Raw genomic sequence first — 26,173 nt, forward strand, 5'->3', positions numbered from 1 at the left:
GGCAAAACACTCACATGCATAGATAAATGTAAAAACAAGTTCACAGTCAATCTTGGCTGCATAGAGTTCCCGGCCAGCCTGGGCCATGGGAGTCTGCCGCTACACCAACGAGCAAAGGGAGAACGTCAAACCCTGGTGTGAGGGAGAATGTCAAACCCTGGTGTGTGGCAGTAACTGAGGAGTCCAGTGGAGAACGAACCTCACACCTGTGTCTTATGGTGGACCTGAAGCAAACTCCCCGGACAAGAGGTCCTGAGGTTGGTTTCTAGTGTTCAGTGGCTTTGACACAAGGAGCACAGCACATATTTGCTGGGAAATGAATGGTGGGCTCGGTCGATTGCTGCCCCATTCCTGAAGGCCCGGGGCAGTTGATGGTAAGTAGGTGATGAGTGTTTGCTCAACGCCACTAAACAAAACCCCAGTTCTAGACGGAGGTTTGCCCCTCACTGCCTTGCAGTACAGTGTATAGCCGTTCACCCTCCCAGCACATGGCAGGGGTACGAGAGCCTTCGGGTGCTTCCTCTGGGCTTCGCCAGCTCTGCTGGGCAGCTCTGTCGGAGGGCTGTGGGCTGACTTGCTGAGCAGAGCCTGTGGCATAGAGCAAGGGGCAGCTGAGGCTCCTTCAGAGCTGCAGGAAATCCTCTCAGTGCTGTTTGCCGGGGCAGAGAGCAGCCGTAGTCGTTGTCAATGTCTCGGTGATTCTCAACCGCTGCTAGGTTACAGCCACGCCTTAGGTAATGGGGCCTCTGGTCATTTCCCACAAGGTGGGAAGGAGTTCACGCTGGCTTCGATAGTTAGGGAGTCAGACAGACTCTCTGTTGCCTCCTGTCTTGTTAGACGAAGCCCTGCCCGCCCCCTTTGACTTATTTCTTCCTCTGCTCTGCCTGCTTCAGAGCCAGAAATCACATCTTTGAGGCTCTGGTTTTTCCCCTCAGATCTTCCTCTCCAACTTTGCTTTTCTGCCTCTTGCTTCTATGAAAGATTTTTTTTTCTTTTCGGAAAATATTTATGTGGATGAGTGTTTTCCATGTATGTACAGTTACCACAGAGGCAGGAGAAGGCATTGGATTCCCTGGAACCGGAGTTACAGGTGGTTACGAGCCACCACATGGGTGCTGGGAACTGGACCCAAGTCCCTGGCAAGAGCAACAAGTGGTCCTACCCTAGGAACCATCTCTCCAGCCTTTATCACCAACCCCTCCCCGCCAAAGAAAGGATCTTCCTATGTAGCCCAGGCTGGCCTTGAATCTTGCTGCTTCAGTTTCTCGAGTGCTGGACTCTAAGCACGCTCTGCCATGCCCGGCTTCATGGTGCCTTTAATCACATACGCTTCCTTTGCAGTTTGCATGTTTTCCAAGAGTCTTATTGGAAGATGAGTTGATCAGTAACATGATCCACTTTATCGGTACTCTTAATTCTCCTCTGCCGGTTAAAGTCACAAAGTCTGATGTCACTGCAGCTTAGATATGCGTTTCTCCGGGAACATTACTCTCCAAGCCTATGCTAATTAGGGGTGACTCGAGGTGGGGTTCAAGGAAAGAAGCACAGAGCCACTGCGCTGTCTCATTTCCCAGGCGACTGGAGAGCGGGAGGGGAGCTCACGGCCAGTGACTCCTGCCACAAGGCCTTGTGGAACACCTTTTCTCGTGGTCGGGTATCCATCCGTAGGTATTGAGGAAGTAACTAAAGGCACTCAGACATGTCCAGCCTTTCGACCTTGTGACACCGCGTTGTCCTCGAAAGTTCACTCTTGAGAACCGCATAGCTCCTGAGTTACCAAAGAGATCCTATCTTTGGCTTTATCTGTCCCAAGCCAGAATGAGAGAGGAGCAGAGATCTGGGCCAGACTTGGTGACCAGGGCTCCAAGGGGCCAGGAAGCTGGTGCTGTGCTGGGCAAAGAGGCAGATCGAGAGCAACTGGAGGGCGGGCGCTGAGAAACAGGGCGCTGGGGTGTGTGAGGAGGAGCACTGACTGCTCGAATCTCATGCTGTTCTCGCCGTGGGCAGTATTAACACACAATTATTAATACAACTTGAGCCTTCCTGCTTTCTCAGCTCTTGTGAGCTCTTACTTAGCTCTGAGTTAAGAACATGTTGAAGATTAGGCAGGGTAATAGCTACAGCACAATCAGAGGCTTAAGTAAGTATTCCATTGGAGTCACTCACCAATTCTAGTTGTACCAACTTCTTTTGCCAACCGGAACCCCTGAGGTAGGGCTGAGGGGCACCCTGTGCAGAGGACTCACCCCGGGAAGGTGGAGCTGATCTCTGCAGTGCTGATTTTAAGATGTCAGAATACACCTGTGCTCAGGACTCTGTGATGCTGTCTTCTTGTTCTGGTTGGCAGTGAGGGGTGGGTGGGATGGGAGGGTTTACCACGACCGAAAGCATTAGATCCGTGGGATGTGGTGGGGAGGGAAAGGCTTGTTTGAGATAAAGTTTGGAAGGGTGATGGGGTTTATCTGGGCAGGTCCATCTCCACAGATGGGGCAGCAGGGCTCTGTGTGGCTTCTGCCTACAGCCCTCATCCTCTGCTGCTTCTGGGCCATGTCTTGGCATTGGGAGCATTACGTAAGGTTCAGTCCTGTTCCTGCCTTTTTTTTTTTTTTTTTTTTGGTTCTTTTTTTTGGAGCTGGAGACCGAACCCAGGGCCTTGCGCTTCCTAGGCACGCGCTCTACCACTGAGCTAAATCCCCAACCCCTTGTTCCTGTCTTTTATTGGTCATTCCTGGAAGTGAGACTTTGATTTGCCATTCAGATCTGACTCTTTTTTTTAAGCTAACTAATTAATTAATTAAAAAAATTTTTTTTGGTTGAGACAGGGTCTCACTTTGTAGCCCTGGCTGGTCTGGAACTCAATATGTAAACCAAGTTGTTCTTGAACTCAGAGATCTACGTGCCTCCTGAGTGCTGGTGTTAAAAATGTCACTATCTCCAGTTTCATTCATTGTCTTTAATAGTATTTTTTGAAATTATAATATGGGGGTTGGGGATTTAGCTCAGTGGTAGCCCTGGGTTCGGTCCTCAGCTCTGAAAAACAAATTATATGATTATAAAAAATTATATGATTAAAAAATTATTTGATTATATTATCTCTCCCTTTTCTTTCCCACCCCCCAGCACCCACCATGAACCCCCTTGCTCTCTGTCTCTCTGGAATTCATGGCCTCTTTTCCTTTACTCATACATGCATACACTTGCATACCCATGCATAGACATGTACACACACGTGCATGCACATTCACAGAGATATTCACACATACATACCACACACATACACATACACATGTATAGACACACATGCACATACATACATATGCACACATGTATACACATATCACACACATGTGCACACATGCATGTACATATATGGGAACATACAGATATATACAGACAGACACACAGGTACACATATGCACACATATACCACATACATGCGCATACACACATACCACACACATGTGCACACACATGCCTGCACACATACATGCACAGACACAGACCACAGACACACACAGAGATACACATGCACACACACGCGCGCACACACACACACACACACACACACACACACACACACACACACAGAGTCCTAAATATATACTTACAACCTGCTTAGCCCACAGGTTACCTGTATGTGAGTGCTGCCAGGGCACTTTGTATTGGATCACTAGTTGGCGGGGTCTTCCCTGAAGAAGACCATCTTTTAAGTTTTTTTTTTTTTTGGTTCTTTTTTTCGGAGCTGGGGACCGAACCCAGGGCCTTGCGCTTCTTAGGCAAGCGCTCTACCACTGAGCTAAATCCCCAACCCCTTCACTTCCATTTTTATTTATGTGCGGGTGTGTGTGTGTGTGTGTGTCTTTGTGTGTGTACATGTGTGTGTGTGCGTGTGTGTATGCGTGTGTATGCGTGTGCGTGCGTGTGTGTCTTTGTGTGTGTGTCTTTGTGTGTGTGTGCGAGTGTGTGTGTGTGTGTTCCAGTGCCCGTGAACACCAGGAGAGAGCATCAGTCCCCTGGAGCTGGAGTTTATGGGTGGTCGTGAGCTGTCTGATGTGAGTGCTCAGAACTGCACCTTGGCCCTCTAAGAACACCCAGTGCTCCTAGCAGCTGAGCTGCCTCCAGCCGTGCGATTTCAATGCCTTGATGTGAATTAACACCTCCGTTCTTTTTATCTAGTCTCTGGGACCCTCCAATTCATGTTTAACAGGCAGCATCATCAATGAGTCACCGGGAGGGAGTATGGAAAGAGGCGCATTTGTAAGGACGATTTCTCTCTAATTCACTACTCTCTCTCGCTTGCTCCCATCCCTACTCTCTCCTGAGCCATGAGCTCCTCTGAGAATCTGGTGAAAGCTATGAACTGCCCCACACCACCAAATGCACATACAGCCGTCTCCCACTCTGGTGGTGTCCATTCATCGGTATCCTAGAAGGTCACGGACTCCACGTTGGTCAATCTTGCTTCCTGTGAACGGTGATGGTGGTAGAGGCAAGCATAGCCATCCTTTGCAGCACCTGCTGCAACCATGGACTGACCGAGTGGTTTGAGGCTTCCTTTCCAGTTTAACAATTTCAAACAAACTCGGCATGTGCTTGAAAGTTGGGGAACATTTCAGATGTACAGCAAGGAGAGGTATTTGCATAATGAGTCATCCCGTATCAATGACTGGGTGTCTGCAGTGAGCACACAGACCATCGTGTCTCCCCCGTTTCCCTCTGCTCTCCATGGAGCTCACGGGTGCACACGGCTTATGGGGGTACACAGGGCTTACAGGGGTGTACATGGCTTACAGGGATGCACGTAGCTTACAGGGGTGCACAGTGCTTACAGGGGTACACACAGTTTACAGGGGTTCACATGGCTTACAGGGGTGCACACGGCTTACAGTGGTACACACTGCTTACAGAAGTGCACAGTGCTTATAGGAGTACACATGGCTTACAGGGGTGCACAGTGCTTACAGAGATGCACAGAGTTAATGGGTGCACACTGCTCACAGGGGTGCATGCTGTTGGCAGGGGTGCGTGCTGCTCACAGTGTAGGCGACTGTGCTGGGTGTAGGAGATGCTCAAGAAAGACAAATACATGCTTCCAGCTGTTAGGCGCTCATGGCCTACGCCAGGTACATGTGTTTAAGCAAAGCAGAGGCAGGTGGATTTCTGAATTCCAGGCCAGTCAGGGCTACATACTGAGATCCTGGCTTAAAAAGGAAAGCAAGAAGAAAGGAACTCATGGACAGAAAGGTGAGCAGAGCAGGTGTTTGTTTTGTTTTGTTTTGGTTTTGGTTTTCACTTAAAAATGGTTCCTTGTCGGGTGGAGAGATGGCTCATTGGTTGAGAGCTCTGCTGGCTGCACTTGTAGTGGACCCTGGCTCACCAAAAGGCTGCTCACAACCATCTCATCTCCGGTTCCAGGGTATCTAATGCCCTCTTCCGGCTTCCCCCAATACCAGGCACGCATGTGGTGCACAGATATGTAGGCAAAACACCCTACACACACATAAAAGTACACGTTAAAAAAAAGGGCTCCTCAGCTGTGGTGTAACTCGCTTAATGTGCAAGGCCCTAGGTTCGACCTCCAATACAGCACAAGGGAAAAGGAGCAAAAGATGGTTCTGTAGAACTCTGTGCAGAGTAGCTGGAAGCAGAACTGGTGAAAACTGTTCATCAAATCGCAACACCGCTGGGCTGCGGGAGGGATGGAGGGTGCCTGAGGACTCTGAGTGTTGTGAAGTAATACTGCATAGGTCAAACCAGGCTTTCCTTCCCCTCCTCCTCCCTGCCCCTCTCCAGGGTCTTCCTGTGTAGACTTGTTGGCCAGCCACTACTCACTGTATGGCCCAGGCTGGCCTTGAACTCACAGCTGTCTGTCTGCTTCATCTCCGATCACACTATGAACTCTGTCCGAAAAGACTTCAGTGTGTCTGTCTCTAAACTGTGTTGTAGAGGCCTCTGCCACGCCAGCACGGCATGTAAAGGGGACAGGCTCTCCCGCTGTGTCCTGTCAGCATCCACATTTGCCTCCACATGTCCACACGCCTTGTTCATCTGATTTCTAGAGACTTTGTAATATAGAGCTTTATTTTCACAGTATAATCCAGAAGGGACAGGACATTCCCTTACAGTCCCTCCTTGCCCTCCATTATGGTCGTCGTCCCCTACGAGCAGCTCTCATAGCTTACGTTAGGGCGGGGTCACAGTGGTGTACCGTGCCCTAAAATCCTCCGTGCTTGACTTTAAGACCCTGCCCCAGACCCTGGGGAGGACTCTTCAATTTTAAGTCTCCATAGTTTTGCCTTTTCCTGAATGTCAGAGGACTGGGATTATCCAGTACATAGACTATTCTTCTCTTCTTTCCTCTTTTTCTTTTTCTTAAAAGAACTTCCCTAGAACTAGTGATCCTCCTGCCTCAGCTTCCCTAGTTCTGAGATTACAGTTTGTGTGTTCTTCTAGAGGGACGTCTCGGTGGCTTTTAAGTATTCAGCAGTGGGGTTGGGGATTTAGCTCAGTGGTAGAGCGCTTGCATAGGAAGCGTAAGGCCCTGGGTTCGGTCCCCAGCTCTGAAAAATAGAAAAGAAAGAAAAAAAAAGTATTCAGCAGTTAGGAGCAGAACTTCCATGAACATCTACGTTCAGGATTTCGTGTGGATTTAAGTTTCGGTTGTAGTGGTAAATACCAAACAGTCTATTACGGAATAAGAATGTGTTTCGTAAGAAGCTCTTCCACCGTGACTGCAAATATTTGCCCTTCCCAGGCAGCACTGAGAGCTCTGTTGTTTCTCTTTCTCGACACTGTTGTAGCACACGGTGCCCTCAGGTGCCCAACACCATGGCTACAACCAATAGTGCGAGTAAAGGCTAGACCTGACCGCTCACGTTAACTCCTTACACACTGAGAGGCCAGCCTGGGCTTCAGAGCGAGTTCTAGACCAGCCTGAGCTTCAGGGTGTTGCTTCTCAAAAACCAAAAATGAAAGAACAGTTTGTGATGTTCTCTCTCCGTTGTTCCGACTGGGGACGCCGCTAAGGATGGTTGGACGCTTTGTCCTGATTTCCCCTCTGTGGTACGCTTCACCGGGAACTGAACTGGAGCCCTCCCCGGCCTGCTCCCGTGCAGTGCTGCTCAGAATAGATTCTTCTGAAGTCGGCACACAACCAGTCTCACATCTGCCTCTGCTCTGTTTTTTATTTTGAGAATTCCTTTAAAAAAAGATTTAATTTATGTGTGTCTGTCTCTCTGTCTCCCTGTCTCTCTGTCTTTCTCTGTCTCCCTGTCTCTGTCTCTGTGTCTCTGTGTCTCTGTGTCTCTCTGTGTGTGTGTGTGTGTGTGTGTGTGTGTGTGTGTATGGGGGGGGGACTCCTGTGGGGCCAGCACCCTCTACTGGAGCTGGACTTACTGTGGTTTTAAGCCATCTAAGGTGGGTGCTGGGACCTGAACTTGGGTTCTCTGGAAGAGCAGTACACTCTTAACCACTGAGCCATCTCTCCAGCCCTGATCGGACTGTCTATAAAAGACTTATAAAGTAAGATAGTCAAAGAAGTCTGCCTGCTGTCCCTGAGTCTGTCTTATTATCTCTCTCCCCTGTAAGTAGCTTTTAAAAAACAGGCTCTTGTAACTTGTTTTTTCTTTTTATAATTTTTATGTTTTTACTAATGTGTAAGGGAGTTTTGCCTGCATGTATGTCTGTGCACCGTGTGCATGCAGTGCCTGTGGAGGTCAGAAGATGGCGTTACAGTCCCTGACTGGATTTACAGATGGTTGTGAGCCACCACGTGGATGCTGGGAATCGAATCAACCACTGAGCCATCTCTCTAGACCCCTTTCTTGTAAAGTATAGCCAAGCATTTATATCCCATCTCCATTTCTCCGACAAAGTGTAGCAAGTCACAGGGTTGTTTTTTTTTTCCACTTTGCTTTTGAAACTTGATATTCTATCTTGGGAATATTTTTCATTGTAGTAATAATATGTATTTTTAAATATCTATGAAAGTAAATTATCAAATTAATTACTCTAACTGACATTTGACATTCTATTTCTCTAAAAAATTTATTTAACTTCGCCTCGTTAAAAATACTTCTCACTGTGGACCGATTGCCTGTCTTCAGCGTTGTGTCATAGAGGAACAGGGCGAAGTGTCTTGAGAGAGTGAGTTGGGCATCTGAGCCATACCAGGAGGGAGGGTGAGGACCTGAAAGTAAGTGTGGACCGTTGGAGGTGAGGATGTGCCCATCTCCCTGGGGACAGGAGCTGGCCAGAGCCGCACACCAGGAAAGGACAGCTGCACCAGGTTACCAGGGAGTGTGCTTTGGCTTGGTAAGTCGGTGCCCTGTGAGGTGGGAAGGTGTCTGAAATCACAGCCACTGCTTAAAAAGACTTGCTAAGCACACATTATATGAACATTTCTGTGCTAGGTACGGGGCTATACTCTTTTGTTTTCTTTTAATTTCGTGGCGGGGTCTTACTATGCAGCACTGACTGACCCAGAGCTTGCCGTGTAGACCAGGCTAGCTTCTGCCTGAGTGCTGAGATTAAAAGCATGGAATACCACTCCCGGGTTGCTTTTTGTTGTTTGTGTTTTGGAATTAGGAATCTGTGTGTGGGTATGCATGCCTGCATGAGAGGGCCTCAGATCTTCTGGAGCCGGAGTTACAGGCTGGAAACTGAACTTGAGTCCTCTGCAAGAGTATACACAGTCTCTAACACTCAGCCATCTCTCCACACCCCCAACACGTGTGTGCGTGCATGTGTGTGTGTGTGCATGTGTGTGTGTGCCTGTGTGTGTGCCTGTGTGTGTGTGCCTGTGTGTGTGTGCATGTATTGTGTATGTGTGTGCATGTATGTGTGTGTATGTGTGTATGTGTACGTGTGTATGTGTGCACAAGTGTATGCATGAATTGTGTATGTGTATATGTGTGTGCATGTATGTGTGTATATGTGTGTATGTGTTTATATATGTGTGTTTTTATGTGTGCATTTGTGTGTATATATGTGTATATGTGTGTATGTGTGGTGTCTGTGTATATATGTCTGTGTGGTGTGTGTGTATGTGTGGTGTGTGTATATGTGTATATGTATATGTGTGTGTATGTGTGGTGTGTATGTATGTTTATATGTGTGTGCATGGATGTATGTGTATATATGTGGTGTGTGTGTATGTGTGGTGTGTTTGTATGTGTGGTGTGTGGTATGAATGTGCATGTATGTGTGATGTGTGTGTATGTGTGCATGTGTGTATGTGTGTGTATGTATGGATGTATGGTGTGTATGTATGTGTATATGTGTGTATGTGTGTGTATGTATGAATGTGTGGTGTGTATGTATGTGTGTATGTGTGTGCATGGATCTATGTGTATATGTGTGGTATATGTGTATTTGTGGTGTGTGTGGTATGAATGTGTGTATGTGTGTGCATGTATGTGTGATGTGTGTATGTGTGCATGTGTGTATGTGTGTGTATATATGGATGTGTGGTATGTATGTATGTGTGTATGTGTGTGCATGGATGTATGTGTATATGTGTGGTGTGTGTGTATATGTGTGTATGTGTGTATATGTGTGTATGTGTGTGTATGTGTGTGTGTATATGTGTGTGTGTATATGTGTGGTATGTGTGTGTATGTGTGTATACATATCATTCCTAACTGGAGTTTCAGTATGCCATTAGGATATAAAATTGTAGGCTAGGTTAGTTTGGACATGATGGGTAGTCACCACTCAGGGCAAGTGCCTGCTAGGATTTGCCAAATTGCAAGTGGCTGTGCAGGTGTGTAGCTGGTGTTGGCTGAAAGGACAGAGCTGCTCAGTCTTATTTTCTCCCAGTTCGTCCATGACCTTGGGTATAGTTATTTAATGTGCTCTGGGTCTTGGCTACTCACAAAATGGGTAAGACAATGGCCGGTGGCATATTTGCATCTCAAGGCTATTGTGTGGTTCCAACTAAGAATATACATAAGCCACCTCTAGGTATCTCGGAGCACCTTGGTATACACTGTGGTTCGAAGTATTTGAATGAATGAATATTTGTATTTTTTGTGACTATTTATTTGCATATCTGTTTTTAAACAGAGACCAGATGAGGAAGCTGTGGTGGATCAGGGTGGGACCAGCACGATTCTCAACATTCACTATGAGAAAGAAGAGTTGGAAGGTAAGTCCAGCGAAACCAGGGCTGTCTGGCTTGGGAAGATCAGGCCCGCCTTGCCCTTAAGAGACCACGTTCACGTCCCGACTCTTTCTTTCTGGCTGTCAGACCCTGTGGGGGAAAAACACTTAACTTCCTTAGCCTCTTGTTCCCTTGTCTTGAAAAAAAAAAGGAGAGATGTGAACCCCATCCATCCAAATGGTTTATCAGAGGCCCGAGACAGTGCTCAGAGACCTGGAAGCTCAACATAAATTTTAACAATAACCATTTCTTTGAGGATGTGAAATACTCATTTAGCTCGCCGATTTTTTTTTTATAACCGTGCAGAAATGTATCTACACAAATTTAAAAGCAAATAAAATATCAGTAATTTAAAAGTTCAGTTTGGCTGTAATTTTTTTAACCACAATTTCTAACTATGCCCATTTCTACCTTATTTAAAAAAAAGAAATCTAAGCAAGCAAATGGAATACAGAAGTAGGCCAGAAAAGACTCTGAGAGTTCACAGTACAAGGTTACATAAAACCCCAGTGAGATGAAAGGGGGAGGGGCCATCCTTGTCCCCAGTGAGACGGAAGGGGAGGAGCCATCCTTGTTCCCAGTGAGACGGAAGGGGAGGGGCCATCCTTGTTCCCTGGCTGCCCCCCAGCTTCTCATTGGACTGTTGTATGCTGTCCTGTATTCCTTTATCCTGGGAGCTGGGGAAAGGGGCTGGTTGGATTCCTCATCATGGTTCCTCATTAGTGATGACGTCATATTCCATTATCCTGGAGAAGGTTCGTGTTCAGTGCAGCTTTCTCTCCGTGTGTGAGAGGCGGCTGGGCTTCCCCTACTTTGGTGCCACTTTCCGATGCTCAGACGGCGTGCGCTCGTGATGATGTGTTCTCTCTGTACTGCCTGTTCCCACCATGGGTTTTGCATCAAACTGGCCCAGGCCCCAGGGAAAACGGAGCCTCTGAATGGGCAACCAAAGAAAGCAGGGAGGCTGACTCAGCCTCTGGGTCTGTTCCGTGGAGATGCGCATGGGTGGCGTGTGGGTGGAGGGTGGCGGGCGGTGTGCAGTGTGCTGGTCAGTGGTGTTAGGAAGATCAAGGCCATGTTTTGTAAGTCACTGGATGGATGAAGGGATGGAGAAAGTGGGAGCAGGAGGGTGTGAGGGGTGGCGGCTGAGGGGTAGGGGTAGGCTGCTGGTGGTGGAAGGTCTCTGCGAGTCAGGCTCCTGTTCCTCTGTAGTCTGTTAACCCTACCGGGTGAGAAGACACTGCCAAAATTTTGAGGGAAACTTGAGGCCAACTTTATTAAATACTGTCCAGAACAATGGACACGCACCAGGCCCACACCCAGATTCTCAGAGCATGGCACAGAAGTACATTAGCCAGGAGCTTACAAAGGCAAAACCCACAAGGCTGCACATTTCCCACCTACATCCAGTCAGAGGCAAACACACATCGTGAGGTGCCTCCTGCCTGCGTACCGCCCTCCAACACGTGATCAAGCATGTCTGGTGTGGTTGGGAGGAGCAAGCTTGTTTACAGAAGCAAACAAATGCACGACTTGTTATCCTACGTGAACAACAACCCCAGCATTTGAGGAAATTGTCTTTGTGCTACTGGGCTAACAGGGTGGAGGTATTCTTGTCTTATAGATCTCTCAGGCACAGTAATTTAAACTTAAGCCCTAACTTCGGCCCTCACAGTACCTCAGGCGTGTGCCAGTGTTGGGTGTTGCTATCCTCCTGTAGCCGTGGGAACTGACTGGATGGCAGGGGAGATTCATGCAATCTCCTCTCTTCACCCTGCTGTACTGCAAAGCGGCAGATCTAACCTCACAGCCTGCCCCGGCGGCCTGCTGCATCCTGAAGACATTCTCTGTGACGCGTTGCTAGCAGCTCTGTGGTCCTCTGGCTGTTACCCTGTGGACCTTAGTCCCCTACCGAGAAGGGAACATGTAGAATATTTCTGTGTACTTGGGAGTAGCATAGTGAACTCCCATGAGCTCTCTTGGATTCTGAAGGCCAGGTCTCACCCGTCAAGGTCAGCTGAGGAGCCGTTGGGAGCAGCGGCTCCAGATGATGTCATCCCTTTCTGGTTCATGCTCTACCCTGCTGGAAGAGAAAGCTGGAGGATGACACATTGCTGCAGGACACCGTGCTGGGAAACGGCCTTTTATGACCAGATCTTTTTGAAAACTTGAATCTCTTCTGTTAGCACTTTAAGCCCAGTCCTGAAATGTCAGAGCCAGAGAGGCGAGGGACTGGAGTCTTCCGAGGGTTGGGTATGCTATGGGTCCCACCCAGACTCACACTGAGGTGAGCTGCTGAGAAACCCCATGTCTTCTTACCCACCTTCCCTCACACCATCCTCAGAGACGGTGACGGTAAATGTGGGTCTTTCTGAATGAGCTGATTCCCTCTGCAAGAGTATTAAACAGAAGAGTCAAGAACGATGGGAGAGAGCTTCGTCGAGACAACCCCAGAGCGACAGCCAGCTCGAAGTGTGCCTCAGTGGGTGGATTCCCTCAGCCCCCGTGGGCCACAGGGCACTCGCTTAGTCAGAGGAATGGCTTCACCCATTTCTTCTGGCAGACCATTATTCCTGATTAAGTACTAGATTTATGGCTCCTGACGTCAGCTTAATGCATTCTAATACACCCTTAACCAAGGCAGGACCCACTTGGTCATATTTATAACGTTAAAGAGCCTTGTGTGTGTTCCACACGCAAGACTTCCCCTGTGCTTACTGACTCGGAGTCACCCTGTAAGCCCAGGGGAGACGAGCATCCCTTAATGCTCACTAACGAGCTGCGTGCGAGCAAGCGAGGGCTTGGTAAACAACACGCAGGGCAGTGTGCGCCACAGGCCCCTCGTCTGTCTGTGGGGGACTCATGCCTGTGCTTTCTCTGCTGCTCCAAAGATCCAGTGTGTGTGTGTGTGTGTGTGTGTGTGTGTGTGTGTATGTGTGTGTGGTGTGTGTGAATGTGTGTGGTGTGTGTGTGAATGTATGTGTGTGTATGTGTGTGTGTGAATGTATGTGTGTGCGCATGTGTGTGGTGTGTGTATGTGTGTGTGCCTGTATGTGTGTGTGTGTGGTGTGTGTGTGTGAATGTATGTGTGTGTGTGTGTGGTGTGTGTATGTGAATGTATGTGTGTGGTATCTGTGTGTGTGTGTGTGGTGTGTGTGTGGTGTGTGTGGTATATGTGTGTATGTGGTGTGTGTGTGGTGTGTGTGGTGTGTGGTATATATGTGTGTGTGTGGTGTGTGATAATGTGTGTATGGTGTCTGGTGTGTGTGTGTAGTGTGTGGTGTATATGTGTGTGTGTGGTGTGTGTGTATGTGGTGTGTGTGAATGTATATGTGTGCTGTGCGTGTATGCGGTGTGTGTATGTATGTGTGTGTTCTATATTCTTAGTTTTAAAAACATCAACAACTTTCTTACAAATTTTACTAAACCAGGTGCTTTATTAGCATGCTGACAGCCTCAGCAGACCGGGTCGGACATTGAGAAAGGAATGAGAGGCTGGACAGGAAGGAATGGTGTTGGCTGGGTTGGTGGACAGGAAGGAACGGTGTCGGCTGGGTTGGAGGGCTGGGAAGTGGGTGCCTGTCTGGTTGGATGAATGACCAGTGAGGTGATGATGGAGTTAGTCTGGTGGGGTGCCCAGACTGCCAGAATTCAGTCAGCACCTTGGACTTTATTTCCTGGTGTCTGTTTGCCATCTATTCTGCTAATTTTACTCAGAAAACCTAAGTCCCTGCCTCCAAGTTCCTCTCTCAGACACTGATAGGCAATTTTGTGACAGCCATTTGGTCCCTCTCAGCTCCAACCCTGCTGAACTGGGTTTCATTGTGTGCATGTCTTCCTGGTGCTTTCAAAAGGCAGGGAGAGGTGTCTCCTTTAAGACGGACGCTTTCCCTTCCTTCCTACAGAGCCAGCAGAGGCATCTCAAGGATGTCTTTCTCGTTATGTACCCCTCCGCCCCTGCCTTGTGAGGCAGGTTGTATGTTAGGTGCTCAGTAACATACAGAGCCCCTGTGGTCCCTTCTGCAGCACTGTGGAGATTTGAACAACTCAAGCATTGTGTTGGCACCAAGAATGGCCAGGCCTGGACCTTTTCTAGGACCTAGAGCTTTAATTAGAACCTAGATTTACGACATCGGGACAAGAGTTGGGGCGTCCGTGGCTCTCCTTGCTTGACTGTGGTCTCCCAGTGGGTCAGGGAGATGAGGCCTGATAACAGGTTCTAGTGCTTTCTTTTGAGAACATAGATGCAATTACAGAGTGGGTGCACTGGGGGTGCTCAGAACATGTGCAGAGAAGCAAGTCATAGCCAAACTACTTGGAAAAGATGAAGCTCGAGATTGAGACGATTCTAGCAAAGGTCTGAGTGACCTTCTGCCCTTTACCTAAGTCCAGCTCTACACAGATAAACCGAATTTCACAAGAGTCCAGTCACCATTGCAGAGGCTGATTGGCTGATTATCTAGGAGATGACTGTTACTTTTCACAGCTCATGAATCCATCGAGAGCTGCTCCTGCAGATCTGTAGCTATTTTGCCCTCCTCCCTCCTCTCTCCCGACCTGGCTCTGGCCCCATGGCTGTCTTTTCTCTGTGGAAGCAGCGTGCTCATCTCACCTTAGCAAGCATGCATGGCCCCCTGTCCTGAAGGCCCCCTCCTCTGATGCCCCCTCTCCTCAGGAGACTCCTTCTAATGCTCCCTAATTCTTCCTTTCCTGTTCTAGCCACCCCCCCCCGACACACTAACTCTTCAGTCTATAATCAGTTGTACTTGAAAGAATATCTTTTAGTTTTCATTATGTCTGTCTTCGCTGAAGACTTTGTGCATATTCTAACCGTTAGGACGGAACCTGGCACAATCAGGTGACGCCATTCTACTGCTGATGCCACCACGGGTGATTTCGGAGAGGTGTTATGGGGATTTCACCAGTATATTATGGTGGAATATTACCATTAACGGGTGATATTCAGTTTACTCGTACTCCACGGGGTGCACTGATAACGCCAGAGATCTGCGCTGACTAGCTTTAAGCCAGCTGGACACGAGGTCATCTGGGGAGAAGGAATCTTGGCTGAGAAAATGCCACCATAGGTGGCCTGTAGACCAGTCTGTATGGCATTTTGTGGCCTGGTGACAGATGCGGGCAGGACCAGCCCACTGTGGGCAGCGCCACCCCTGGGGCAAGTGTTGTGGATCCTAAGAGAAAGTAAACGGAGCAAGTCCCAGAGCACATGAGAGTGAGCGGCACTCCTCCATGGCTCCGCACCAGCCCCGTCTCTAAGTTCCTGCCTCCGTTCCTTTGAAGGACTGTGAGGTGCCTGCCTGAGCAGAAAGAACCTTTCCCTCCCCGAGCTGCTTTCGGTCCTGGTGTTCTATCTGGGCCGTAGCCTCCCTAAGACAGTCTGGAATCCTACATCTTAGCAGATGGCCACTTCCGCTGTTTCTTTTTCTACATTCAGGGATCTGCCGTCCAAGTGTTCTCCGGAGATGGGGGAGGGGAGGCGTGTACTTCCACCAGAGAGCACTCTCCCAGCCTCCACACGTGCTGACAGGTCTCAGCTGGTCTTCTCGTCGTTGCTGCTCCTATTTCACAAAGAAAAGGAGAGCTAGACAAACGTTATCGTAGCCCCAAAGTTCCTGGCCGCATTGGGCGGTGGGGCACGCTGTGGAGGATGTGGACGCAGTCTTAGAAGCTCGTGGCCGTTCCAGTTCTTTTCCGAGTTCGTTTTGCTTATCCTGCTTCCCAACCCCCTGAGCAGAAGTGGGGGCGTAAACCCCGAGTGTCCAGCCCCCCTGTTGGATTCTCAGTCTCTTGTGCTGTGCCTGGTGGCACCTGGGCTGGGGAGTTCATTGCCCCGTCTGGGTTCCTGTAAATGGCTTACTCAGGTCCAAACCCCCAGCTTGTGAAGTCAGCCGTGTCTGACTTGTAAGCAAGAGTTAGGCTTCAGGCAGGAGGGAGGTCTGTAATGTGAATCAACTTCTCGTTGCTCCCCCCTCCATTGTTGTAAATAACTTTTAATGGCCAACCCCCAGATTTTACTTTCTTTTCTAACTGCTAAAAGCATTCTTCCACCCGATTTACTCCAACATTTGGGAAAGGAATAAATTTTGTCCCTTTAGAAAGAAAGAGAGAGAAGGAGGGAAGAAGGGAGGGAGGGAGGGAGGGAGGAAGGAAGGAAGAAGGAAGCTAACTCATGACTAGTGAAGGAAGCTGATGACTTGGCGACTCTCCTCAGAATGTCTGACTTCTGGGGTTCGCCCTCACCTGCTCTGCGTCTCAGGTAGCTCAGGTGATCTGGGCCTTTTCCAGGCCGCTCAGTGTGTCTATGAGTTTCTCTCAGCAACTCTTACAACGTTTTTATGCTTGCGTGTATGGAGTGTGTGTGTGTGTGTGTGTGTGTGTGTGTGTGTGTGTGTGTGAGATCCTGTGCAAGGTCAGTTTCTGGGGCTCCCATACTTTACTTCCTGAGCTCTTTCCCTGGGGATGAAAGGTCTCACTTTCCTCCAACATCCATGTTGCTTCTTGCCTTTCTCTCATCCTGTGACCTACTGGTGTCGTTCCAAGATGGAGGGTTTCAAATGCAGAGGAAGGTGCTCCACCAGTCAGCTAGGACCTCCTCCTCCCTTGCTCTGGCAAGCACTTCATCCTAAAACCATTGCTTCGCTCAAAGAGTCCTTTTGTGGCCCCTTTCAGGTTTGAGGCTGCCTTAGGTCAGATCATACACCCTGAGGAGGTCTCAGGGGTGCTAACCTGGGGGAGGTGCTGGGAGATATTCCATTCTGAATGGTTGTGGAGCACTGACTCTGTAGGACAGTTCAGGCAGGGGGTGGGGCTGGAGATTTAGCTCCATGGTAGAGCTCTTGCACTCCAGAGCAAGTGCGAGGCCCTGGGGTAAGTGCTCAGCTCTGGGCAGGGGTGGGGTGGGGGTGGGAGGAAGACAATGTGCTTGGTGACCTATGGATGCTGGAGGAGAGTCAACGCCAGGACCCAGGACCGTGAGGGTAGGGTGCACGGTAGGGTGTAAGGCAGTTGCTCAGCTGTAAGAGTAAGTGTGTAGGGACAGCTTTCGCTAAGCTCTGAGTGCTTGGAGGAAGGCGACCACACACGTCTTCGGGGAAATCAGAAACAGTGCTGAGGAGGCAGGGGAATTCTCACTGAATTTTGGGTGAGTGCATGTGCCAAAAGCCCCGACACATTTGGGGAAGAGCTAGTGGCCTGACTCAGGTAGAGACAGGGTGGGGTGCCGGTGTGGGCACAGCAGCTATGAAAGGTGCATGGAGCTAAAAGCAGCTACTCTGGGGCTGGTGAAGATAGATGGCTCTCCAGAAGTTCTGTGCCAGCATGCACGGCTACCCTGTGCTCCAGAATGTTCTGTGCAGGGCCATTCTTTGAGCTCTTTTGAGCTGACTACTGGGTTTCCTTTCATGGTGAATACGTGAACCTGTCATAAGGAAGGGAGATTCCGAGAAGGGGCTAAGAGCCGAGTGTTGGAGTCTGAAGTTCACAGGAATGAGCCACAGCCTGGGCTGTGCCCTGCAATATTACTTTGAGGTGTTAAATTCGTTAAAAAGGAGACCTGTTTCGTCAGAGTGGGAGCAGAGTAAGGCTCGACATCCAGAACGAAAGGGGCAGAAGGGTAGAGTCGGGATTGGAGGTAACTCTGAGATCCCACATCTGAGGTGGCTTTTGTTTGCTTGGGGGGTTTATTTTGGTGATTCTTTTTTTTTTTTTTTTTTTTTTTTGAGACTCTGTGTAGTCCTCACTGTCCTGAAACTCACTCTGTAGACCAGGCTGGCGTTCTACTCAAAGAGATCTGCCTGCCTCTGCCTCCCGAGTGCTGAGATGAAAGGCACTTGCCACCATTCCCTGGCTAAGCCAGAGCTTTTTTTTTTTTTTTTTTTTTTCTTTTCTTTTTTTCAGAGCTGGGGACTGAACCCAGGGCCTTGCGCTTGCTAGGCAAGCGCTCTACCACTGAGCCAAATCCCCAACCCTGCTTTTTTTTTTTTTTTTTAAAAGATGTATTTATTTTTATTTTGTGTCTGGGTGTATCTGTGCACTGCGTGTGCAATTCCACAGGCCCAGCACAGTTCATTAGCTCCTCTAGAACTGGAGCTGTGAGCCATGGCGAAGGTGCCAGGAAGCAGACCCAGGTCCCCTGTAAGAGCAGCAAGAACCTCTTGCAGCTTAGCTGTCCCTGCAGCCACTGAGGGACTTACCCAGTGATGGTGCCATGAACGTAAATGTGGAGCCCCATTGCAGTTTCTGTTTTTAGCCTAGGCAAGCCTCACTCTCACTCAGACACCCAGACTGACCTCCTGCGTCTAGCCGACCTTCTTCATCCTCTACAGCAGCCATGTGTTAGGACTCTGGGTGGGACGCTAGACCTGCAGGGAACCCAGCTTTACAGGATCCTAAATTTGGTTTTGGGCATGTTATTCGCTATAGATCAGTGGTTCTCAGCCTGTGGGTCTCTACCTCCTTGTGGGGGTAACTGACCCTTTCACAGTGGTCACCTAAGGCCACTGGAAAACACAGATATTTTCATTACAATTCCTAACAGTTGTGAGATTACAGTTATGAAGGAGCAACAAAAATAATGGGGTTTGTTTGTTTAATGGTTAGCGGTCATCCCAACATGACTTATATTGCAGGATGATAGTGTCAGGAACGTTGGGACTGGTGCTGTAGGTAGAGATTTGTACCTGTGTAACCACAGACGAAAGGAGACCAAGCTGGGATACATAAAAAGACCCAAAACCAGGTGTTTGGGGAGTCATGCAAACTGTGGAACTGAGCTTGAAATCCAAAGAATGGGTACCACTAAAAACAGAAGAGAACAAGGGTTGGAGGTCAACCTCCCGATGGGGGTTGTCAGGCATCTGAAGGCTGCTGTCAGACGCAGTCTTACAAGAGCTAATGGAGCTCTGAACACCAAGGAAGAGGGGGTCTGACACGTGCTGGGCCCTCCACAGAGTCTGTGGAGCTGAGACATGGGCTATGACAGAGATGGGGAGAGTAGATGTCTGATGTCCTTACAGGGCACTGCTTTAGTAGGGGGCAGGGACAGAAGCCATAGTCCGAGGCCATGGGACAGGAGTGTGGTGAGGAAAGGGAGGGAGGGAGGTCATGGTTCCTTGAAGGTGAAACTAATAGTTTCTTTGGAAAGTCAGTTACGTCAACACTGCTTTGCTGGGCACATGGGAGAGAGGATGATTGGATGTAGCAGACACGTGAAAGGCCCTGTGATGAAGGAGTATAGATGTGACCCCGCAGACAGTGGGGATGAGCACTGAGCATTGGTTTGGTTTGCTCCATCTCACTGTTCTTCACTAAAGACACGCATGTATTGGTTCGCCTTACATGGCATTGTTGAGCTCAACTTGTGGTAACAGCACCATTGAGAGAAACTCGCCTGAAAAGAACTGTGAGGCTCCTGCTTGCTGCTTCCCTGGCCTCGCCTCAGGCCATTTGGCGAGCCTGGCAGTCTCTTCGGGATTGAACTACAGCTGCCTGGTGTTTGCATGTGTGTGTGTGCGTGGTGTGTGTGTGGTGTGTGTGTGTGTGATGTGTGTGTGTAGTATGTATATGTGTGTGGTGTGTGAGTGTGGTGTGTGTGTATGTGTGTGGTATGTGTGGTGTGGTGTATATGTGTGTATGGTGTGAGTGTGGTATGTGTGGTGTGGTGTGTGTGTGTGTGTGTGTGGTGTGGTGTGTGGTATGTGTGTGTGGTGTGTGCGTGTGGTGTGTGTGGTGTGTGTGTGTAGTATGTATATGTGTGTGGTGTGTGAATGTGGTGTGTGTGTATGTGTGTGGTGTATATGTGTGTATGGTGTGTGTGTGGTATGTGTGGTGTGTGTGTGGTGTGTTTGGTGTGTATGTGTGTGTGGTGTGTGCGTGTGGTGTGTGAGTGGTGTGTGTGTGTGTGTGGTGTATGTGTGCGGTATGTGTGTGGTGTGTGCGTGTGGCGTGTGTGTGTGGTGTGTGTGTGGTGTGTTTGGTGTGTGTGTGGTATGTGTGTGGTGTGTGTATGTGGTATGTGTGTGTGAGTGTGTGTGGTGTGTTGTGTGTGTTGTGTGTGTGAGTGTGCCTGGCGTCTGCCTTCCTAGAGGCCTGGTCTGCAGCCTCTGAGTTGTATTTTGTGTTTGCTGTGGGACTGAACTGCTGACAAAGAAAGATCGCGCTCGCCCCAAAAGAACTTCCCCCACATCCTAATAACTTTTCTCTTCCACGACCTCTGCTGGGTGGTGGGCTAGAAGCGAGGTCGAAACCTTATTAAAAGCAGGTTGGAAAAAAATGTATGCCTAGGGTTCCTGATGAAGAAGGAAGGAGAGGGGGAAATGGGGGCCGGCAGCTTGTCAGTGGGACGGCTTCTCAAAGTCAGCCTTAGTGGAAGGGAGAGAGTGAGGCTAGCTCATGGGGGGGGGGGGGAGATGCTCCCTCCTCAAAGGAAGAGTCAAGTCACCACGTGAGGGCCTTGTCTTCCCAGAGCTGTGAGAAGCCAGGCTGGCTCAGGGGGAGGAGTGGGTGTAGGTTGGACCTAAGGACTCCCTCTAAAGGTGGGAAGAGCCTTGGGACAATGTGGGCGCAGCTAAGAGCTGGACACAGAGCGGCAGGAATCAGGTGGAGACACAATGCACAGCAGGACTCTGCCTTGGGAACAGCCCAAGCTTTGATTCTGAGCTGGAGGCTGGCAAGAAGAAGGTGGAAGTCAGGTTGATGATGAAAAACCAGAGAGGTTTGTAGGAGGAACTGGGAGCAGAAGACAAGAAGGAGGGGTCAGGTCAGGCGTGTTCCATATTCTCTGCTCTTTGTGCCCTAACTTTAGTGTCTCTAAACCCAGCCTCATTGCTTCTGACTTACTGTGTCTGTCAGCAGGAGTCTAGATGGTGAGGTTAGTGTCCGTGCAGAAGCGGGGCCCTGCACGGTCTACCAGCACGGTGTTGAACATGCTATCCTATTTACTGCCCTTGACCATCCCTTGAGTTTAAAAAACAAGCTTTAGTGTTCCTTTTAAGAGATGAATCAAGTGCTGGGCAGTGGTGGTGCACATCTTTAGTCCCAGCACTCAGGAGGCAGAGGCAGGCTGATCTGAGTTCGAGGCCAGCCTGGTCTACGGAGGGAGTTCCAGGACAGCCAGAACAAGAACAATGCAGAGAAAGCCAAAACCAATTAACAAAGAATCTAGAGAGATGGGGTTGGGGATTTAGCTCAGTGGTACAGCGCTTGCCTAGGAAGCGCAAGGCCCTGGGTTCGGTCCCCAGCTCCGAAAAAAAAAAAAAAAAAAGAACCAAAAAAAAAAAAAAAAAAAGAATCTAGAGAGATTAGATGACTTGCTACATCACACAGCTAGTGGTGAAATGGAGTTTTGAACCCAGGGCAGGCTGACTGGAGCCTTAACCACTTTTCTAAACTGCTTCTCTGCCAAGTCCTGCCACATTCACCATATAGGAGTTGCCTCTTTAAGTATCGCATTGCCCATGAGCAACAAGTAACATATATGCATAGTTTGTAAATCAGATTCCCTCCCTCCTCCTCCTTCTTCCCTCCCCTCCCTCTCCCCTTCCCTTGCGCATGCTCGGCTGTCCTGCTGGGCTGCGGGGGGGGGGGGGGGAGGGGTGCGGGGGCGGCTTCCTACGCCCTAATGTAAGACCTGTTCTGCCGGTCACCGGTCACGTGCTCCCTCAGCCTCCCCACTCTTTCCAGCCATCACGCACTCTCATAGGCAGTACGCATAATGAAGCACACATTGTTCAATTTGATTGTCACAATATCTTGTGAGGGTTCAGCCAAGTGCAGGACAGAGGAAGACACAAGTCCTGGGTGTGTGTGTGTGTGTGTGTGTGTGTGCGCGCGCGCGTGTATGTCTATGAAGTTTAATCATGCCAGAAGTGACCCAGTACAAACACCGGTGATCTTTTTGCTTTTAATTATGCGGACTCCTTTTCTGAAAGGATTCTCTGAGTCTTCTGCTTCCATCCAGGTCATAGAACTCTGTATGTGGGGGTTCGGATGCCACTGGGGAGGCAGAGCCATCGTCACCACCGAACTCATGGCCAGAAGCACCGGAGACGAGGAGGGCGGGGCAAAGGAGCCAGCCAGGGCGAGGAGGGCTTGGAAGCCTCCGCCCACGGTAATGCCCTGGAGAGAGGTGGGGGCAGTGCACTGGGGAGAGGTGAGCGGGCCGTGGGCAGTGTAGGAGGAGCACAGCCATTTAAAGTCCTTGTACCGGGTTTCCGAGAGGAAGGAATACTTCTAAGGAATAAAAATGCCTTCCTGAGAATTTACATTTCAGCACCCCAACCAACACTGTCAGAATTCCTTTGCTAGAGAATTAGCTGTTTCTTTTTATTGAAATTTGTCGGATCTGTGGGAAACTAAAAACAAAGCAAAACCTACTTGCGCTCAGATATTTTGCCTACACGCATGTTTGTGTGCCACGCGCATGCCCAGTGCCCTTGGAGGCCAGAAGAGGGCACCATATACTGGGACTGGAGTTACAGGCAGTGGTGAGCCGCCATGTGGATGCTTGGGACTGAACCCAGGTCTCTAGGAGAACAGCCAGTGCTCTTAACCCCTGAGCCTTCTCTCCAGCCTGGTTTCTAGGTTCTCATGGGACGTCTGCAAGTGGTCTTAGTTGACAGCTCTGCTCCCTTGTGGAGATGCTCCCGCCGAAGAGAACTAAGGAACTTTTAAACCTGTGCCCAGGACACCTTCCAGATCCCCCAAGCTGGTAGGCAGGGCGCTATTTTGTTCTGATTTGGAGGCTGGTACACACGCGGACCTTTCTCTCTCTGGTTGGCTTCCTAGACACCCCGTCTCAGCGCGTACAGTTCATTCTTGGCACTGAGGAAGATGAGGAGCACGTTCCTCATGAGCTGTTCACAGAGCTGGACGAGATCTGTATGAAAGAGGGGGAAGAAGCCGAATGGAAGGAAACGGCCAGGTGAGGCTCCTTCGGGCAGACTCCTGCCTGCCTGCCTCGTCTCTTCTTGGGTGCCATGGTGACCGGTAAACCCTGCTCCAGGTCTCCGTGGTGCAGTGCCAACGAACGCACTGCTGTGGACATTTTCCACCGCAGAGAGTTGAGCAGATCAGTTGGCAGTCTTCCGTGTTCCTGTCTTTGTGGGTTTCTAAAGTCACACAAAGCACTGATAAAAATGTTATTTTATGAATGTGGTTTGTCAGTGTGTCCAAATATAGATTAGAGTTTTAAGAATTATGCTCATTATAGACAACGTAAAAACTAAAGATTTTTAAGGGGCCGGAGCGATGGCTCAGTGGTTTGGAGCACTAACTGTATTTCAGAGGACCCAGGTTCGATGCCCAGTGCCCACATGACTCACAACTGTCTGTAACTCCGTAGTTTGACACCTTCATACAGATACATGCAGAGAAAACACCAATGCACATAAAATAAAAGTAAATATTAAAAAATTAAAAATATAAGCAAAAGAAAATGGCAGGTACCTTTAATCCTGCCGTCCCAAGGATAAAACAAGGGCTATATTTGGGTCTCAGACACATATGTGTTTGTAATTTTAAGTTTGTCTTTAGGTGAAAACAGGATTAGATTTGCTGTGCTCCACAGTTTCTTTTCCACTCACTAATGTGTCTGAACATCAGGCCAGGTGTTAGCGTTCAGTGTGACAGTGGAAGTCCTCTGTCTGTCTCTGGCGTCTCATCCCTGGCAACGTTCGCAGGTGGCTGAAGTTTGAAGAGGACGTGGAGGACGGGGGAGAGCGCTGGAGCAAGCCTTACGTGGCCACACTTTCTCTGCACAGCCTGTTTGAGCTGAGGAGCTGCCTCATCAATGGCTCCGTCCTCCTGGACATGCGCGCAAGCAGCATAGAGGAGATCTCAGGTACCCGGGCAAACTCCTGGACATGTGCATAAGCTAAGGAGCTCTTAGCTGCGGGGCAGACGGTGTCCTCCTAGACATGCGCACAAGCAGCATAGAGGAGATCTCAGGTATGGGCAAACTCCTGGACATGCGCATAAGCAGCATAAATGAGCTCTTAGCTGCAGTGCGGACGATGTCCTCCTAGACATGCGCACAAGCAGCATGGATGAGATCTCAGGTGCTAGGCAGACGAAGGCTGGGCGCAAACCCGGAAGTGTGAGAGCCGGGCAGTCTGGCACACACCTGTAACCTGACGTTGGGAAGCTGGAGAGCAGAATGTCAGGTCTGAGGTCTGAACTGTAGTGATACTTTATCCCAAGCAAAACAGAACAGAACATCGAAGCCAGGAAGGAAGAAAACTAAAGGGCCTGCGTGGGTAAAAGTGTTCACTGTGCCAGCTGGGCAGGCGACCTCGGTGCCATCCCAGGAGCCTGTGTCAGAGGACTGGCTTCTGGAAGTCGTCCTCTGACCTCTGCGAGCACATACACACGCTCTCACACGAGTGCTCACACGCACTCTTGCGCTCTCACACACTCACACACTCACACAATGCTCATACTTGCACTCTCACACATGCACACACACACACACACACACACACGGTCATAGTAATAATGCAATACCTTTTAAAAATTAAAGATTTAAAAGCTCAAAACCTGTCCTCTAGAAGAGAGGTTCAGGAAATGAGTCACAGCACTCCACACTTGAGCCTGGAGTGCTGGGTGGCCGGTCTGATGGAGTCTTCTGACGTAAACAGATATTAAGTTACCGTGTTTAGGGAGCAGCAATAAAGAACACACATGTCTAAGTGATTCTGCCTCTCCAAGGATCTTGGGGACCTGGAGACTGAGGTCAGTACTGATAGAAGTCTCTGTCTACTCCTTTGAAAGGTGGTGCCTGGGTGTACCACCTACTGTGGGGAAAGTGGAATTAAAGAAAAAAGTGAGTTCTGTGCTGTTCACTGCCCCAGAGGCAGCGGAACCTGGGAGAGCGGAAGCCATTAATGAGCATCAGAGAATTCATGCTGAGGGTTAGATTTATATGCTAAGGGTTAAGAGGCGTCACGAGTCAAGTGTGTAATCAATCACAATCACAAGGTTGCACGTGGCGGGCAAGCCTCTGCACAGTGAAAACGTTTTTCCATGGAGACATATAGACAGACAACAATAGCCAGGCATACTCAGTAACCTGGAGTGAACTCAGTGCCGTCTGTTACACCTGGCACATTCCCACTCTGTGGTTTTGAAGAAACTGAGGTCACAAGACTTGGCTTCTTGGAGTTTTATCACGAGCACCTCACACAGCTCCGTTCTTGGACTGTTCCAAAAGGGTCACAGCTGTCTTTCACTGACTTTAACTGCATGTCTAAGCGCCTGCGGATTCCTGAGAGAGCATGTGCTGGGTTCTGGGTAGAGGAATCCCTGGGAGTTAGTGCCCTGTGGCTGCCGAGCAAACATAGGCCAAGCCTTGGCGGGGTGATGCCTCATCAAATTAGCTGTAAGAAAGGCCTTCGGAATGGACAGGGTGAGACGCTGCCTGCAGAAGGGCACGGTTGCCAGTGCAGCTCAGGAGGTAGAATTGATGGTAAGAATCTGACAGACTGTTTTAGGCATAAAGGAAGAGTGCAGGAGTCTGGCTTCCAGCCAGATCACAGGAGCGAGCAGGTCGGGTGGGTGGGAAGAGGATGGGCTTGTTTTGTACTCGCTAAGCTCTACGTGTGCAGCCCACCCAGATGGCGGTGTCTGCAGGTAACTGGAGCTGCCATGACACTTGGGAGACATATCTGTAATGTGCCTCTAAGTCTTCTAAAGATGGTTGAGGCTATTGCGGTCAACAGTGGGGATAGGGACTCTTCCTGTCTGAGGCTGACTTGGGGGGTCATAGGTCAGGTGAAAGAAAGGTGTTGTCCTTGGAGACCAAGGGTCTGCAGTGCTCAGCGGTGACACAAAAATCAGACAACAGCCACCAAACCTGTGTTAGCCTAGGACGGCTGGGACACAGCTCCTTGAACGTGGAGGCTGGCGTCCAGCACTCAGAGGTTAAGGCAGGTAGATCAGGATCAAGATTAGCCTGGGGTAATAGCAAGATCTTGTCTCAAAATAAAATCAACAGAC

At 49.4% G+C, this 26,173-nt stretch overlaps 1 protein-coding gene across 6 annotated transcripts in view; it reads left to right on the top strand.

The window, feature by feature from the left end:
- Slc4a8 (solute carrier family 4 member 8) overlaps positions 1 to 26,173 on the top strand; it is a 78,275-nt gene that overhangs the window by 9,821 nt on the left and 42,281 nt on the right. For all 6 annotated transcript variants that reach the window (NM_001414948.2, NM_001270794.3, NM_199497.4 and 3 more), the window contains 4 exon segments: positions 10,066 to 10,147; positions 22,140 to 22,289; positions 22,967 to 23,102; positions 23,860 to 24,020. In NM_001414948.2, coding sequence (NP_001401877.1) covers positions 10,066 to 10,147; positions 22,140 to 22,289; positions 22,967 to 23,102; positions 23,860 to 24,020 — 529 coding nt within the window.

The sequence above is a fragment of the Rattus norvegicus genome, chromosome 7 (assembly GCF_021556685.1).
Source record: "Rattus norvegicus strain SHRSP/BbbUtx chromosome 7, alternate assembly SHRSP_T2T, whole genome shotgun sequence".
In the NCBI taxonomy this organism is placed as follows: Eukaryota; Metazoa; Chordata; class Mammalia; order Rodentia; family Muridae; genus Rattus; species Rattus norvegicus.